At 50.4% G+C, this 13,797-nt stretch overlaps 1 protein-coding gene across 1 annotated transcript in view; it reads right to left on the reverse strand.

Moving 5' to 3' along the window:
• PRR12 (proline rich 12) overlaps positions 1-13,069 on the reverse strand; it is a 47,793-nt gene extending 34,724 nt beyond the window's left edge. The window contains exons 1-3 of the mRNA XM_083469383.1: positions 12,768-13,069; positions 2,750-2,862; positions 213-374 (exon numbers count right to left, since the gene is read on the reverse strand). Of these exons, the coding sequence (XP_083325509.1) occupies positions 213-374; positions 2,750-2,862; positions 12,768-12,853 (361 nt within the window). The 5' untranslated portion in view covers positions 12,854-13,069. The remainder of the gene's footprint in view (positions 1-212; positions 375-2,749; positions 2,863-12,767) is intronic.
• Between the last annotated feature and the right edge of the window lie 728 nt (positions 13,070-13,797).

Below are 13,797 nucleotides of genomic sequence, written 5' to 3' on the forward strand. Positions count from 1 at the left end.
CATGAGCACAAGAGCATTCTGCCCACCTGTGATTCCCAGTAACTGGTGTTCAGAGGCATAGTGCTCCGACAGTGGAGGTAAAACAAAGCCACCATGCGTTTTGTGCACCAGTGCATCAACAAAAGCCCCCTCGTGAAAGCTCAGCCCAGCCCACGATGAGCAAAAGGCCCCTGTCCTTTCTGTGCCACCGGAAGGTGTGCTGGGGTAGTTACCTGTTTGCCAGGATGGGGTGCGGAACTGGGAGAGCAGGGAAGAGGCAGAAGGGCCCGGCTGAGGGGCCCGAGACTCCAGCGCTGAGATGAGATTCATGACAGAGGCGTCCGGGGTGGCACTGCTGGCATGATGGAGCCCTGTCTCGAACAGGCCAGAGAGACCTGGGGGGGGGGGGAAACGAGAACGAGAAAGGAGGTCAGGGGCCGAAGTACAGCAAGAAAGAAAAGATAGATCCGAAGTGGAGAGGCTTTTTCTACCCGAGGGCCGCATTCCATTCGAGGCAACAATCCAAGGGCCACATGATAGTGGTAGGAATAGCCAGAGGCAAATCTGGGCAGAGCAACAAATGTAAAAAAAAAAAGCCAAAACATTTTCATTAATTTTCCAAATTTCAACAAATCAACCACAAATTAAAATAAATTCAATTTTCCAAAATAGGTTTCCTGCAGTCTGTTCTCGATGTGTCCATAATATTGTCTTGTTGCTGCTTGATTTTCCCAATTATTTCTAATTCATATTCCATTCCCAACAGTTAACCTTATATTACAATATTTTTTGTCATTTTTTTCTTTAGCCATCAGCTATCCATTTGCCAATTCCTGCACGTACAATATTATAACATTTCGGATATCTAGAAGTGAGTTTGCTCATCAAATTGTCAATCCACAAAAGATCAATAATTATTTCTAAAATAAATTTCCTTTCCTTCATTCTGAGTGTATGAAAACCTAATAGTTCACTTTCTTTAGATGTTTTCCCTTTACTTCTTAACTGCACAGCCCACTTTGTCCAAGATTTTTCCTGTCCCATCCTCCTTAATTTTCAGTCCATGTAAATTTTATCTTGGCAAATTAAATCTTTGTAAATAAAATGTGGATTTTATCTTTGTACTGTAGGCTAGTTTCTATGCACGCCCCTCTCTGTCTTCCATCCAGGAAACAGAAGGCATTATCAAAGTTCAATGACATTTTCCAGCAGGGCAAAACCTTTCTGCGTATGAAAGCAAGCCAGTGAAGAGTGTGGGTCAGGGGACAGAGAAGAGAGTTTTGAGGGCCGCAGTTGGTCTCCGGGCCTGAAGTGCCAAATCGCCTGATACAGAAGGGGAGCACCACTTTGAACAGACAGGAGAGCCTCGAGACAGACAGTGGTACGGAGCAGCAAAAGGATGAAGAAACATTGGTACCATTAGAAGACACACCAACCACAGAGGGTTGGGGGTGGGGTTTTTTTTAGTTTGTTTGTTTTGGTGGTGAAGGGGAGACTCAGCCAAGAGTGAGGCATGCACAGACAGAAGGGGAAGAAATGAGAAGTTATAGACAGCTAGACAGGTGGCTGCTAAGGGAGAGGGGAGAAGTCAGAAAAAGCAGGAAATGAAGGACAAATGAGGAACTGAGACAAAACTGATGGGCTGGAAGGTCAGAAAACTGGCTCTGGTGGAAACTCATAAACTGAGGGCCAAATTATAATTTACATTGGCCAGACTGTTTCTTTTTGTGTGCTGAGCACAGGCACGTTACTGTATTTTTCCGTGTATAAGACGATATTTTTTCCTTAGAAGTAGTAGGCAAAAATTGTGGGCGTCTTATACACGGACAGCAGAGGGGGGACGGGCAATTGGTGGCAGCAGCCAGCAGGAGATTGGCAGCGGCGACTGGGCGTGTGATTGGTTGCTGCAGCAAGGCCTGCTGATGATTGGCTTTGGCTGTGACAACTGGCCGGTCTATTTACGACAGCGGCGAGTCGTGCGTGCAATCGGCTGTGGTTGGGTCAAGTGGGCTTTCAGCAGTTAGCGTGCTGACGATTGGTGGAAATCTCCCCCCCCCAAAAAAGTTCAACAACTCTGGGCAATCTCTCTCCCCTCCATTTTTGTTGTGGTCCCCAGAAACAGAAGTCGTCTTATACATGGGAGGTGTTATACATGGAAAAATACGGTACTTCTTGATCGAAATCAACAGCAGTGGGGACTGGGAAAGAGAAGCGTGGTTTCTTTGTTCTAGAAAATTAATAGCTTTGGGCGGAGAGGCAGGGAAAGGGCATGGAGAAAAGGATTAGATCCCCTTTCTCCCAGGCCACAGTTCTGATCTGGATTCCCCTCCTCTGCTTTGGGTTAAAAGAGAATGTCCTGCGCGCTAAGCACATTTTAAAAAATGCTGTAAGAGGAAGAGCCCTTCTGGATCTGACTCATCTAATTCAGCACCCTGCTCTCAAGAGCAGCCAACCAGATGCCCGTGGGAAGTCCGCAAGCAGGACTTGAGTTCAGGAGCACCCTACTCTCTTGTGGTTCGCAGCAATTGCATTTCAGAAGTACCATTGAATGCATCACTGTAACCTGAATTCGCCCCGAAAGCGTAGGGCAAAAGGAGTGCAATCAAGGTGAACCAGGGGAAGAGAACGTAGGCATGACGGCCATTCACACTTGCACGAGAAGGACGAACGCACAGCGAGAGGGGAGAGGAGGAAGGAAGGGGAGGCTTGGTTAAAACACATGTGCATAAAGAGAAACACCAATGGAGAGAGAGAAACAGAACCACAGTACCTGCCGGGTGGTGGTTTGTGGCGTAGCCCTGCAGAGGATGGGGGGTGGCGTACGCCTGGCGGTGCAAGATATCCGTGTCTGGGTGTGAGCTCCGGGATCCACCGTACACCAGGCTGAAGGACAAAGACACACAGAAAAGACTTGGTCAGACTTGGCAACTTCTCTGGGAATGTGGCTGAGATCTTTTGACGCACTTCACACAGTTTGGACATCCTGATTATATGCACAAAAGGTTTCATGCAAAGCTTATCAGCGGAAAGCCTGGTAGTGGCTGAGGTCAAGGAACCCAATTATACGAGATTCTTTAATTTTGAGTGCGCAGAAATGTGGGGTCTAGCACATGAGCTCTAGATTTCAGAACCCTGCTTGGCTATTAACTTTCTAGGTGACATTGCGCAGCCATGGGCGTGAGCTCCTCACCCATAAAATGGGCACACCAATGCCCTCATTCGAGAGGAACGAAATAATGACATTAAGCCAAAACACGCATTGAGCCAAAACACAGTTGATACTGAAACCCCACAGGCACCAGGAGGTGGTTTTGCCTTGCCTTGTTTAGATGCTTGGGAAAAAGATCAAGGCACCTCCTCCCACTACCCCACTCTATCCTCTTTCATTAGCAACTCACATAGGCAGCAAAAGAGACTGGAATGTGTAACCAGTGATGCATGATGGGAAATGTAGTCCCCACCTCCTGGTTTCCCACAGCCTCTGCATGTGACCCGCATCCCTTCCTCTCCCCTGCCTTGCACAGGAAGACGCAGCTGTCTAGCCCAGCGGCCAAAACGCAGCAATCGCAGCTTGCAGAAGAACGCCCCTCATTCCTGACCTCCTTCTTCAGCTGTAGGTGCTGCTGAGATCTCTCTCTCTTTCCTTATCTGCAACCCAGCCAGTTCAGCCCTGCTCCTGACTCTTGTCCTTTACCTGAAATTCTTCTTCCCTTCACACACATACACACATTTCCGCCTTGGATGATTTGTAGAAATATTCTTACACACACGCACTCTTAAAAAAAACGACCAGGTCAAGAAAACTGAGAGCTCCAAAGGCCTTGCTTCCAGCTCCCTGCTCTAAGCTGCAAAAATCCCCTTTCCCAGGCCCTGCCTCTTAAGCACCTGCTCTAAACCACTGGATTTTACCACCACTTTAAAAGAGAAAAAGTCAGCACTCTCCCATTGCCCCCACCCCAAATACATGTGCCCAGCTGACAGTTCAGCTGCTCTTATCAGAAATCACAGGTGCTAGAGCTCCCAACCGCTTGGATTTAACACACTTATAATTTAATCCTATACAGTGGTACCTCCGGTTACAGATGCTTCAGGTTACAGACTCTGCTAACCCAGAAATAGTACCTCGGGTTAAGAACTTTGCTTCAGGATGAGAACAGAAATCACGCGGCGGTGGCGTGGGAGGCCCCATTAGCTAAAGTGGTGTCTCAGGTTAATAACAGTTTCCGGTTAAGAACAGACCTCTGGAACGAATTAAGTTCTTAACCTGAGGTACCACTGTACAGGCTACTCCAAAGTAAGTCCCACTGAAGTGAATGGGGCTAAGAGGGTACAGCACCGCACCCTAAACCGGAGGCAGCTATTCACTTGGGGCAGTAAATAACGTGGCAGAAGGGCCTGGTACGCCACACAGGTTTGCCAAGATTTATTGGTGGGGGGAGGTATTCCTTCACAAAACACCCGCCACTCTCCCAGCTTTCTGTACACAACACCCAGGCCATGCTCTCTCTCTTTCCGTACTCCCTTTGGGAAACACTTCATGTGCCTAATTATGTACAACGCTGCCACTCCCCTCCTCCCAGCGCCAAACCAACCTGCCACCGTTACTTATTTTCTGAAATGTGGCACATGCCTCGACACACACGCACATAATTATGCACGTGCCGTGCAGGAAACGCAAGCACAGCTTTGGGACAAGAGAAGCCACATGGGGTGTGCACCCCTCTTTGCAGGGAGGAATCCAGGTGGTACGAGTGATCCTGGTAGCAGCAGCAAGCGCGCCTGTCTCAGGAATGCAGCTACCTGCTAGCGGGCGGGGAGACTCGCAGGGAGCTACAGAGGTTGCAATGCGAAAGTGAGGCAGGGAGAGCAAGGAAGGAGTCGGCTGGCCATGAAAGCAGGCAACCCGCCCCCCTTGCACACAGCATGCCTGCCTGCAGCCGAGGGATGGCCTGCGCTGTAGCAACCACGAGAGGGCCATTCTGCGAAGGGTTACAGGAAACAGGAAATAAGAGAGTCTTTCATTCACCCTCATCACTGTCTCGCTTGCTACAGAGCACTGTGTCAACAGCTGAATGGAAAACCATCCCGAGGCAGAGAAAGAGATAGACGCACACAAACGTAAACAAATCTTGCCAGGTCAGGCCAGTGGCCCGTCTAGTCCAGCGTCCTGTTCCTACAGGGGCCGAATAGTTGCCTGGAAGGAAGCAGCAAGCAAGGTTTAGGCACAAGAGCACTCTATCCTCCTGTGATTTCCAGCAACTGGTGTTCAGAGGCATTGCTGCCTCCAACTGTGGAGGTAAGAGCACAGCCGTCATGGCGAATAGAAATCAAGCCTCCCTCGGTGACGGCTAGCACAGAACAGAGAACTCTCCCAATTCTGCACTAAGCGCTGATTCCTCACTTCAGCAGACAGTAGCTGATGGGGAAAGCCCTCTTGGCAGAGATGGCAAAGCAAATGCACATCATACCAGTGAACTCTAGTAATGGCAGAAAGATTCAGATGATTGGATCCACACACGAGACATGCTCCGTTCAGGTGTCTGCAGAAGGAGGTAATTCTGCTCTACTGTATACCATTTTCAGTTGCGGTATAGTAACACTTTTAATTTGCAGGAGTGCTTTACGACCTCTGTTAAATTCACTCTCACAACAACCCAGTTAGGCAGGCCACTGATGTTCCTATTGCACAGAGCCTGGGGATTGAGTCTGAGAGTGTGTGACTTTTCCGAGGCCACACAATAAACGCAAAACATGGGTCAACGCTTGAGTTCAGGGCCCCCAGGCCGAAACACCACCTATCCAAGCCCTCTCCCTGCTCAGGACACTGGATCTTGCCTACAAGGCCTGCCACTAATAAGCTACACAGCTCCTGGCAGAAGGAAAGAGGTCGCACCCTTCCAGCAACAGCTGATAAACCACTGGACCTCTGGGAGCTGTGAGAGGATGCTGAGCAAACCAGTGGCTCTTGCTTATTGAGCCACAGTTTCCCTCACCTGTAACTGAGGAAGATGAGTGACCTGTTTCCCAGAGTAGCTTGAGGATGATGAATGATGTTAAGGACAAATCCTTTGTGGCAGAGAGGGCTACAAACCTAACACTGGGCCCACTTGCAATATACATTCAAAGCAGTATCATACCACTTAAAATTGTCATGGCTTGCCCCAAAGAATCCTGGGAACTGTAGTTTGTTAAGGGCTCTGAGAGTTGTTAGGAGACTCTTATTCCCCTTACAGCAGGCATAGGCAAACTCCGGCCCTCCAGATGTTTTGGAACTACAATTCCCATCATCCCTGCCTAACAGGACCAGTGGTCAGCGATGATGGGAATTGTAGTCTCAAAACATCTGGAGGGCAGGAGTTTGCCTATGCCTGCCTTACAATGAGAGGCTTACTGTTAAATCACACTAAAAACCGCAGCTCTGTGAAGAGAATAAGAGTCCCCTAAAAGCTCTCAGCGTTTGTAACAGGCTACAGTTCCTAGGATTCTTTTGGGGGAAGCAAGATCTGTTAATAAAGTGGTATGATATTGCTTTAAATGTAGCCCCTGTTTTATTGCAAGAAATGCAGAACAGCAGCAAAATATCATTAGCATTAAATGCAAGCACCATGTTCACACAAACAACACTAGTTGAAACTGTTAAATACCGTTCTCTTCACTTCTAATACAGAGAAGCTGAAGTTAGGAAGGAGAATAATATAGACTACAGTTTAAAGTGAAATAGATATCCCTACTCCTGGATTGTTTACTTAAAAAAAAACACCACCACCTATCAGAGTTGGACACCACCCCCCACCCCCTGCTTTCCAGGAAACCACAACTTAGAATACCAAGATTTCTTCCTCTCTTGCGGGGCAATCTTTCTACAGGGATTGCTTCCAGCATCATACAGGTGGGAGTTGTGGTTATTGAGGGTTTGTAAGGAATTATTTGAGAATACACGATATGTGATTGGAGCCTAAGACGCATGTTCAGCTTTCTGTAGTGGGGAAAGGAAGAAAGGTGACGTATTCCCCAGCAGGATGCAGCCAGGCACCTGCAGAAGTGTCACCTGAAAATTTTAACAGCAAAATAAAAGGTTACAAATGAGCATGCTTTGCCACCCTGTCTTTCTTAATATGGTATGCGTGTGTGTGGAGAAACAACAAATAAGGTAGAAGAAAACAGGAACAGAGGAAGGTGGTTGGCAAAGAAAGATAGCAGGATTTTCCCCCCAAGGAAAGGAATCAACTTGAGCTTTGTTCGAATAATCCCTAGCCCCATGAGAACTAGAAACTTGCAGTTTTTGAGAAACACACATACATGCAGGATTCCATGTAAGCTAATGGAACGTGCACTTAAGAGCTCTGGAGCCCAATGATAGCCATAAGGTTTTGTAGATGCAACTGTACATGCATCCTTGTCCCAACCGCTTAGTTCCTCCACAGAAGCTACATGATACGCAAATACAACCATTGCAGGTGAAAATGCATTGCGCAAAGTGCACCCACAACATGACTGAAAGGACAACTGGCCCAAATGTTCTACTTGCAGAACTTTTGTATCAAAATCCATGAGTGCAGCTTGCAAGTGCATTCCCTAAATGCAGGTGTTGCAGGTGCAGCTACAAATCCAACAGCTATTGGTTAATTGTGTTCAAATACCTGCAGAGCAAGGTGTGTGATCCATGCAAAATGATGCACAGGAATAAGCAAGCCATGGACACAGGAAGTGGAGACGGTGGGGAGCGGAACTCTTAAGTTATGGTAGGATGCATCTCAGGGAGGGCAAACACAAATGTGAATGTAGTGCTGCAAGTTCAAGGGTAACATCAAGAGATTGCCAGTCCAACAACCCATATGTGGCAGGATATAAACCATGGGTAGGCAAACTAAGGCCTGAGGGCCAGATCTGGCCTTCTAAATCCAGCCTGCTGACAGTCTGGGAATTAGAATGTTTTTACATGATTAGAATATGTCCTTTTATTTAAAATGCATCTCTGGGTTATTTGTGGGGCATAGGAATTCATTCATTATTATTTTTTTCCAAAATTTAGTCCAGCCCCCCACAAGGTCTAAGGGACAGTGGACTGGCCCCCTGCTGAGAAAGCTTGCTGACCCCTGATATAAACACACCACACAGCTTTCTAGTATTCCCAAGTGCAGCAACACAAGCTGGCAGCGGACAAGAGCTGTGAACAGAATGCACTACTGTGCAAACACAGTATTTAATATTGCGTGCTGGGCACAGTCTCCTGAGAAACTTCTGTCCCGTAATGATGATGCAAAGATGGGTTTCAGCACCTAGCGAAGTCTCCAAAGCTGGCAGAGTTGGATCTCTGTGCTTGGGCAGCCTGCTTAGTAGCTCCTTTGCCTTTCTCCTTATCTGAAGCTGCACAAATTAGGCAAAATAAGCAAAACACATGCAAATCTGCATCATTTATGCAAGTTTCCAAACTCCGCTTTTCTTGACAGAAAATCTGAATTGCCTCAGAGAACGTTTTAAAAATAAACGTATGGCACACAAGTCCCAGCAATGGGGTACTCTCTAGATGCACGCCACACACAACTGTATCAGAAAGCACACTAACTTTATCTGTTGCGGGTTTGTGTGGTGGTGACAGAATCATCACGCTATGAGACAGAATATATAACACTCAGGTGCACGCACGGTAGTCAAAGCGTAATTTACGAGAGAAGGAGCACTCACCCTGTAGGCTGAAACATCTACAGAAAACACACCCCAAAGCCAAAGCCTACACACTCAGTATCACTGCCTTGTGACATAAGAGCATCACAAATCTGCAAAGGAGAGTGTGAGCTTTTTAAGGTCAGATGCAGAGTTCCAGAGGCAGGTTTGGGTGTGAGGTGGAAATTAAGTCTACGAGAAACACGTCAAAAACTTAAGTTACGAATGAGGGGGACTCAACAGACCCAAAGTACAAAGCTCCACTAGGAAACAAAGCAATGGATGTTATAGGCTTGATTCCTCGGCAAAAAAGTTTGCCCACCACACCAACTCAGCCTCTTGCTGCCTCCAAACAGGCCGCTAAACAGCCACTGGTCTAGGTTGCTTGTGATTCCTAAGGAAGGCCAGAAAGCCTCTGTCAACTGGAAAAAGAGCACTTTCCACTTAAGACTACTGATGAGCCTGACATCAAAGATTGTGCATGCAGGCTGGCAGATAATACAAACTTACTGGGCGAGCAACTTTTACAGATTTATTTTCAAGACTGCCTCAAAGTCATTCGCAGACACAGCCACAGAACCAACTCACCTCAGGCCCAAAGGCAAAGAGAGAAATCCCGGGCCTCAAGACTACCTAGAAAACATGCCCTCCAACCTGGAAACTCTGATTGCCAGCCTCATACAGGTAAAGTCCTACTGCACTGGGAGCAAAGGGAACAGAGACTTGACTGAAATGTATTCTGTGTACACACAGGTGCACCTTGCAGCAGGGACAGAAGCTGCTGTCCCATGCCCAGTACCAAATACATACCTGTGCTTTCAAAAGGAAATGAAGGTGATCCCAATCAGCTTCTAAAAGGTCACCCCCACCAAGACAGCAGTAAGTAAGAAAGGCCAAGAATTCTCCATGTTTTGACATACTGATGATGAGCCCCCCCCCCACCTTAAGCCACAAACACAACTGTTCCAATGTTCCACAAATGTAACTGAACTGCACAATAAATATAGTTCATCCCTCAGCAGCCCTCGTCCCAGGGGCAGGAGGAGAAAAAAGGAGGAAGAGGGTTCTTCAGGGAGACAAGCTGAGGAGAAGCCAAAAGCTTGTACGCACCAGAGGATGGCTCCTTTGGGGTAGATAATGCAACAATAAATGTGAGAGGTAATAAATGTAGCCTGCTGATATGCTTCCTGTATGTCTGCATGCACATTGTACACAATCTGTGCCCAGGTGGTCTCACTCTGCTCCTTGCCCCATTTGAGATTAATGTATATATACATATGTACATGTCTAAAGCCATGACCCCTGCAAATAAACACTGGAGCAGTGCCCCACTAAGAATCTTTGAGGTGGCTTGCCTGGAATCTGATACCTCATTTCTCCACCTTCACTTGACCCCAGTTCCCCTTCCCAGAAAACTCTAGAGCACTGCCTCTGAAAATCCCCTATTCTTAAAGCACTGGACCATATACTTCAAGGGAAGCCAGGGATTCTGGGCCCCACCACCTTGCCTCTCCCATGGTCCTTCACTTGCTGCAAGGGAAATCCATAATGCACACTGGACACAAGTATACACATTTAAGTGTGCATGTGCTGGCACACACTGCTACACTAGCGCTCTGCCCATGTGTGGCAGCACACGCAGTAAGTGCATTTATACGAGATGGATGGCGGCCTCAGGGAATGTTTATATGGGTTAAGCACTTCTTGTGGCCAGTGTCACATTTAAATGAAATCTCAGATTGCCACTTTCTTATCAAAGGCTAACAAGCACGAGGGCTGCCTCAAACAGTTTGCACAAGATGTGTGGAAGTAACACGGCACAACACGCCATCCTTCTGCACTCCTTACCTGTAAAAGCGCTACTGGGAAAGGGGATGAAGAAGAAGCAAACTGGCCTCTGGTGCAAAAAAGAGAGAGATGGAACTCCTGAATGTTGTGGGAAATGAACAAGAAATTGGGACATAGAAAGCTGCCTTATTCCAAGACAGCCTATTAGGTCCCCCCATCTCAGTGTTGTGTACATGGACCAGCAGTGGCTCTCTGGCCTTTCAGATGTGGGGTCTCTCCCAGAAAGTCCTACCTGGAGATGCTGGGGATTGAATCTGGGACCATCCACATGCAAAGCAGGTGAGCTATGACCCTTCCCGCTTACTGGAAGGGAGTAAAGACCATTCCACTCTTGCTAGGTTCTTTAGAGGAGAGGCAGGATTAGGGATACAGGACTCCTTACAGAAAGAGAGCAGGTATTATTGGAATCAGCATTCTTGGGTTCTCCTAGTGGGCAGCAAGGCCTAATACAGTCTTCAGCAACCTGGTGCCCTCCAGGTGTTTTGGACTACAACTCCCATCAGCCCCAGCCAGTCCGAGTTGTATTGTCCAAAACATCTGGAGGGAGCCTGCCCTAATTTGTCAGAGCAGAGGTATGAAAGGGTATAAGGATCCAAATAACTGGGTTCTTCAAAAGGGAGGGGGCAGGGCTATTGTATTTCTCTCTGAGAGAGCAAGTGGGATGTGTCTTGTATCAATGGGGATTGGGATTTGTGTAGCCAATCTTCTCCCACTTTTCTTAGTAAATGGGGTAGGTCAGATCTGTACTTGGTGGAACTCCCCCACAAGTTATTTTCATTCCTAAGAAGCATTCCCAGGAACAAATAGCCAGAGATCTAAAGTTCGAAGATTCAAAGGCCTCCACCCTCCTCCACTAGGTCTCAGAGATTCAGGTGGCCAACTCCCCCCTATTGTGGCTCTCTTCTACAGCTGAACGATGCCATCACAGGCATAAACCACACAGAGGATATGTGTCCCAGTTAAGAAGCACAGCATAAAGAGGGTCACAGGATCTTTGCCCCCCCCCCCCCCGTCTGAGCCTTATTTCACAGGGAAGTCCCTGGAAACATAGGGGGTTCCCAATGTCCTGCACTTCCTTCCTTCATTTAGAGCGTACCTCCCCAAGCCTTTTACAAACACCTCTATATCTTCGTCTCCATCCCCCAACCAAAGGGCTTATCCTATATTCTACAACTTCCAACACCAGATATCCACACACACTTTCAAAGGAACCTCACTCTGAACCACACTGCACAAGGGGGTACATACATGTCACCATGTGAATAAAAGAGGGGGAGATTCTCCCACTTTGTGAGAGGCCCTGGCTCAGGATTTATCTTCTGGTGCCAAGAATGCTGAAATGTGGAGAGAGGTCCCCAAATGCAAAGCCTCCTAAAAGGCAGGAGGGAGATCAGTTCTGCACAGTCCTCCTAGCAAAGGAGAAAAATTCTCCAAGGAGGGCTGATTTTCCCAGGGCCACGTTCCCTGCCCCCCCCCCAAACACGGATGTAGGTGGGAGTTGCAAAAGCTTCTTGCATCGCATGAAGGAAATCCAGGGGATGCAACGCCAGCATCATGGAAGGGGATAAGGAGTGTCCCCCACCGGACACCTCTCAGCGTGTGTATGCCTAGGGGCAAGGAAGCAGAGGACCGCCCCCCAAAAAAATTCCCCACCACACAGCGCCTTTTCTCTCCCCCTGCTCCTCTCTCACCTGCATGGAACTGAGCACAGTTTCTCCCTGCAGAGGTTGCCGGGTTGCCTTGCACGGGGGGTGGGGGAAGCCCGAGGATCCTCACCTTCCCTTGCACCCCCCCTTACCCTTTGCACACCCGTTCGCGTGTAACCCCCCCCCCCACTTCCAACCGCCGCCGCGGGGAGCCGTGCGCCTCAGTGGCTCCCCCATTCCTCTGCATGGCCTAGAGGCCTCTTCTCTCCCTCCCTCCCTCCCCCCACTTTGCACAAGGCAACCCTCCCGGCGCGAGGAAGGTCCCCCCAAATGCCTTCGGGGGGGGGCAAAAAGCGCACATCCTCCGGTTATTCCTGGCCTTCCCTCGGGCCCCCTCCCCGCACTCTGCACCCCGCTTCCCCCCACCCATCCACCACCCCGCTTTCCCAGGCCCAGAAGTGGAGGCCCGCGAAGCAGAAGCAGCAGGCGAGGATGGGCTGGCTGAGGGGGGGTTCCCTCTTTGACCCCCCCCACCCAGCGCTTGCCCGGGACTGCGAGGGGGGGGCTGTTTCTCCCTTTCCCTCCTCCCCCCCTCCCGCCTCCCCATCCTTCCCCGTCCGTCGGCCTGACCTGGCCTTGGCCGAGCGCTCGTAGCTCCATCCCGGGCCGGCGCCCAGCGGATCCCCGAAGCCGGCGCTGGGGTAGTTCCTATCCATGGGGAGCGGGCGCCGGGGAGCGGGCGCCTGGGGCCGGCCTCGGTCCGTCGGCCCGTCTCCGCGCTCAGTCTGGGTCCCCACAGCGCCTCCCCGTGCGGCGGCGGCGTCGGTCGACGGGGGGAGGAGGGGGGGCAATCGGGGAGGAGACCGTGGAGGGAGGGAGGGAGGCAAGGAGAGAGAGGGGGGGTCCCTCCTCCGCCTCTGCCTCCGCCTCCCCCCCTCGGCCGCGGCGCTCCCCGCCGCCCCGCCCCGCCGCTCGGCCTGGGCTCAAGCCTCGGGCTGGCGCTAGCGCTGAGGCGGCGGCGGCGGGAGGAGGCGGCGGCGGTGGTGGTGGCGGCGGCGGCGGCGAGCCTCTGGGAGGCGGCTCATGGTGCAGCCATGTTCGCTGGGCGTCTGTCTGCGCTCCGCTCCGCTTCCTCCCACAATCCCGTGCTGAGGAGGAGGAGGAGGCGGGCGGGCGGGCGGCTGTGAGGGGATGGTGGGCAGGCGGGGAGGAAGGGGCAGGGGCGCCGGAGATGGAGGGAGGGAGGGAGAGTCTGCACGCAGGAAATGGAGCAGGAAGAAGGAGAAGCGGGGAGGGGGGGCGCAAGGCTGGACGGAGAGGGCGCCCGCAGGGGCCGAAGGACAAAGGCAACGGCGGCGGCCGGAGCGGGCAATGGCCGAGCCGGCCGGGGTGAGGGGAGGGGAGATGGACGGATGGAGGGGAGATGTGGGGAGAGCTGAGGCGGGTCGCGGTGGGGGGGGGGGAAGGAGCCAGAACAAGCGGGAAATGATGGAGAGGGGGGCAGGTCAAGTAGGGCTGGCGGGGTGGGGGGGGCAGAAAGGGCAGCAAAAGCTGGGAACTTTTTCTCCCTTTTTTGCCGAGGTCTTCTCCGCTTTACTTTCCACGTGTGAACTTAAAATGCCGACAAGGTGGGCCAGGAAGTTGGACCGCTTTTTGCTGG

Source organism: Podarcis liolepis (genome assembly GCF_965112155.1).
Source record: "Podarcis liolepis genome assembly, chromosome: 13".
Lineage (NCBI taxonomy): Eukaryota > Metazoa > Chordata > Lepidosauria > Squamata > Lacertidae > Podarcis > Podarcis liolepis.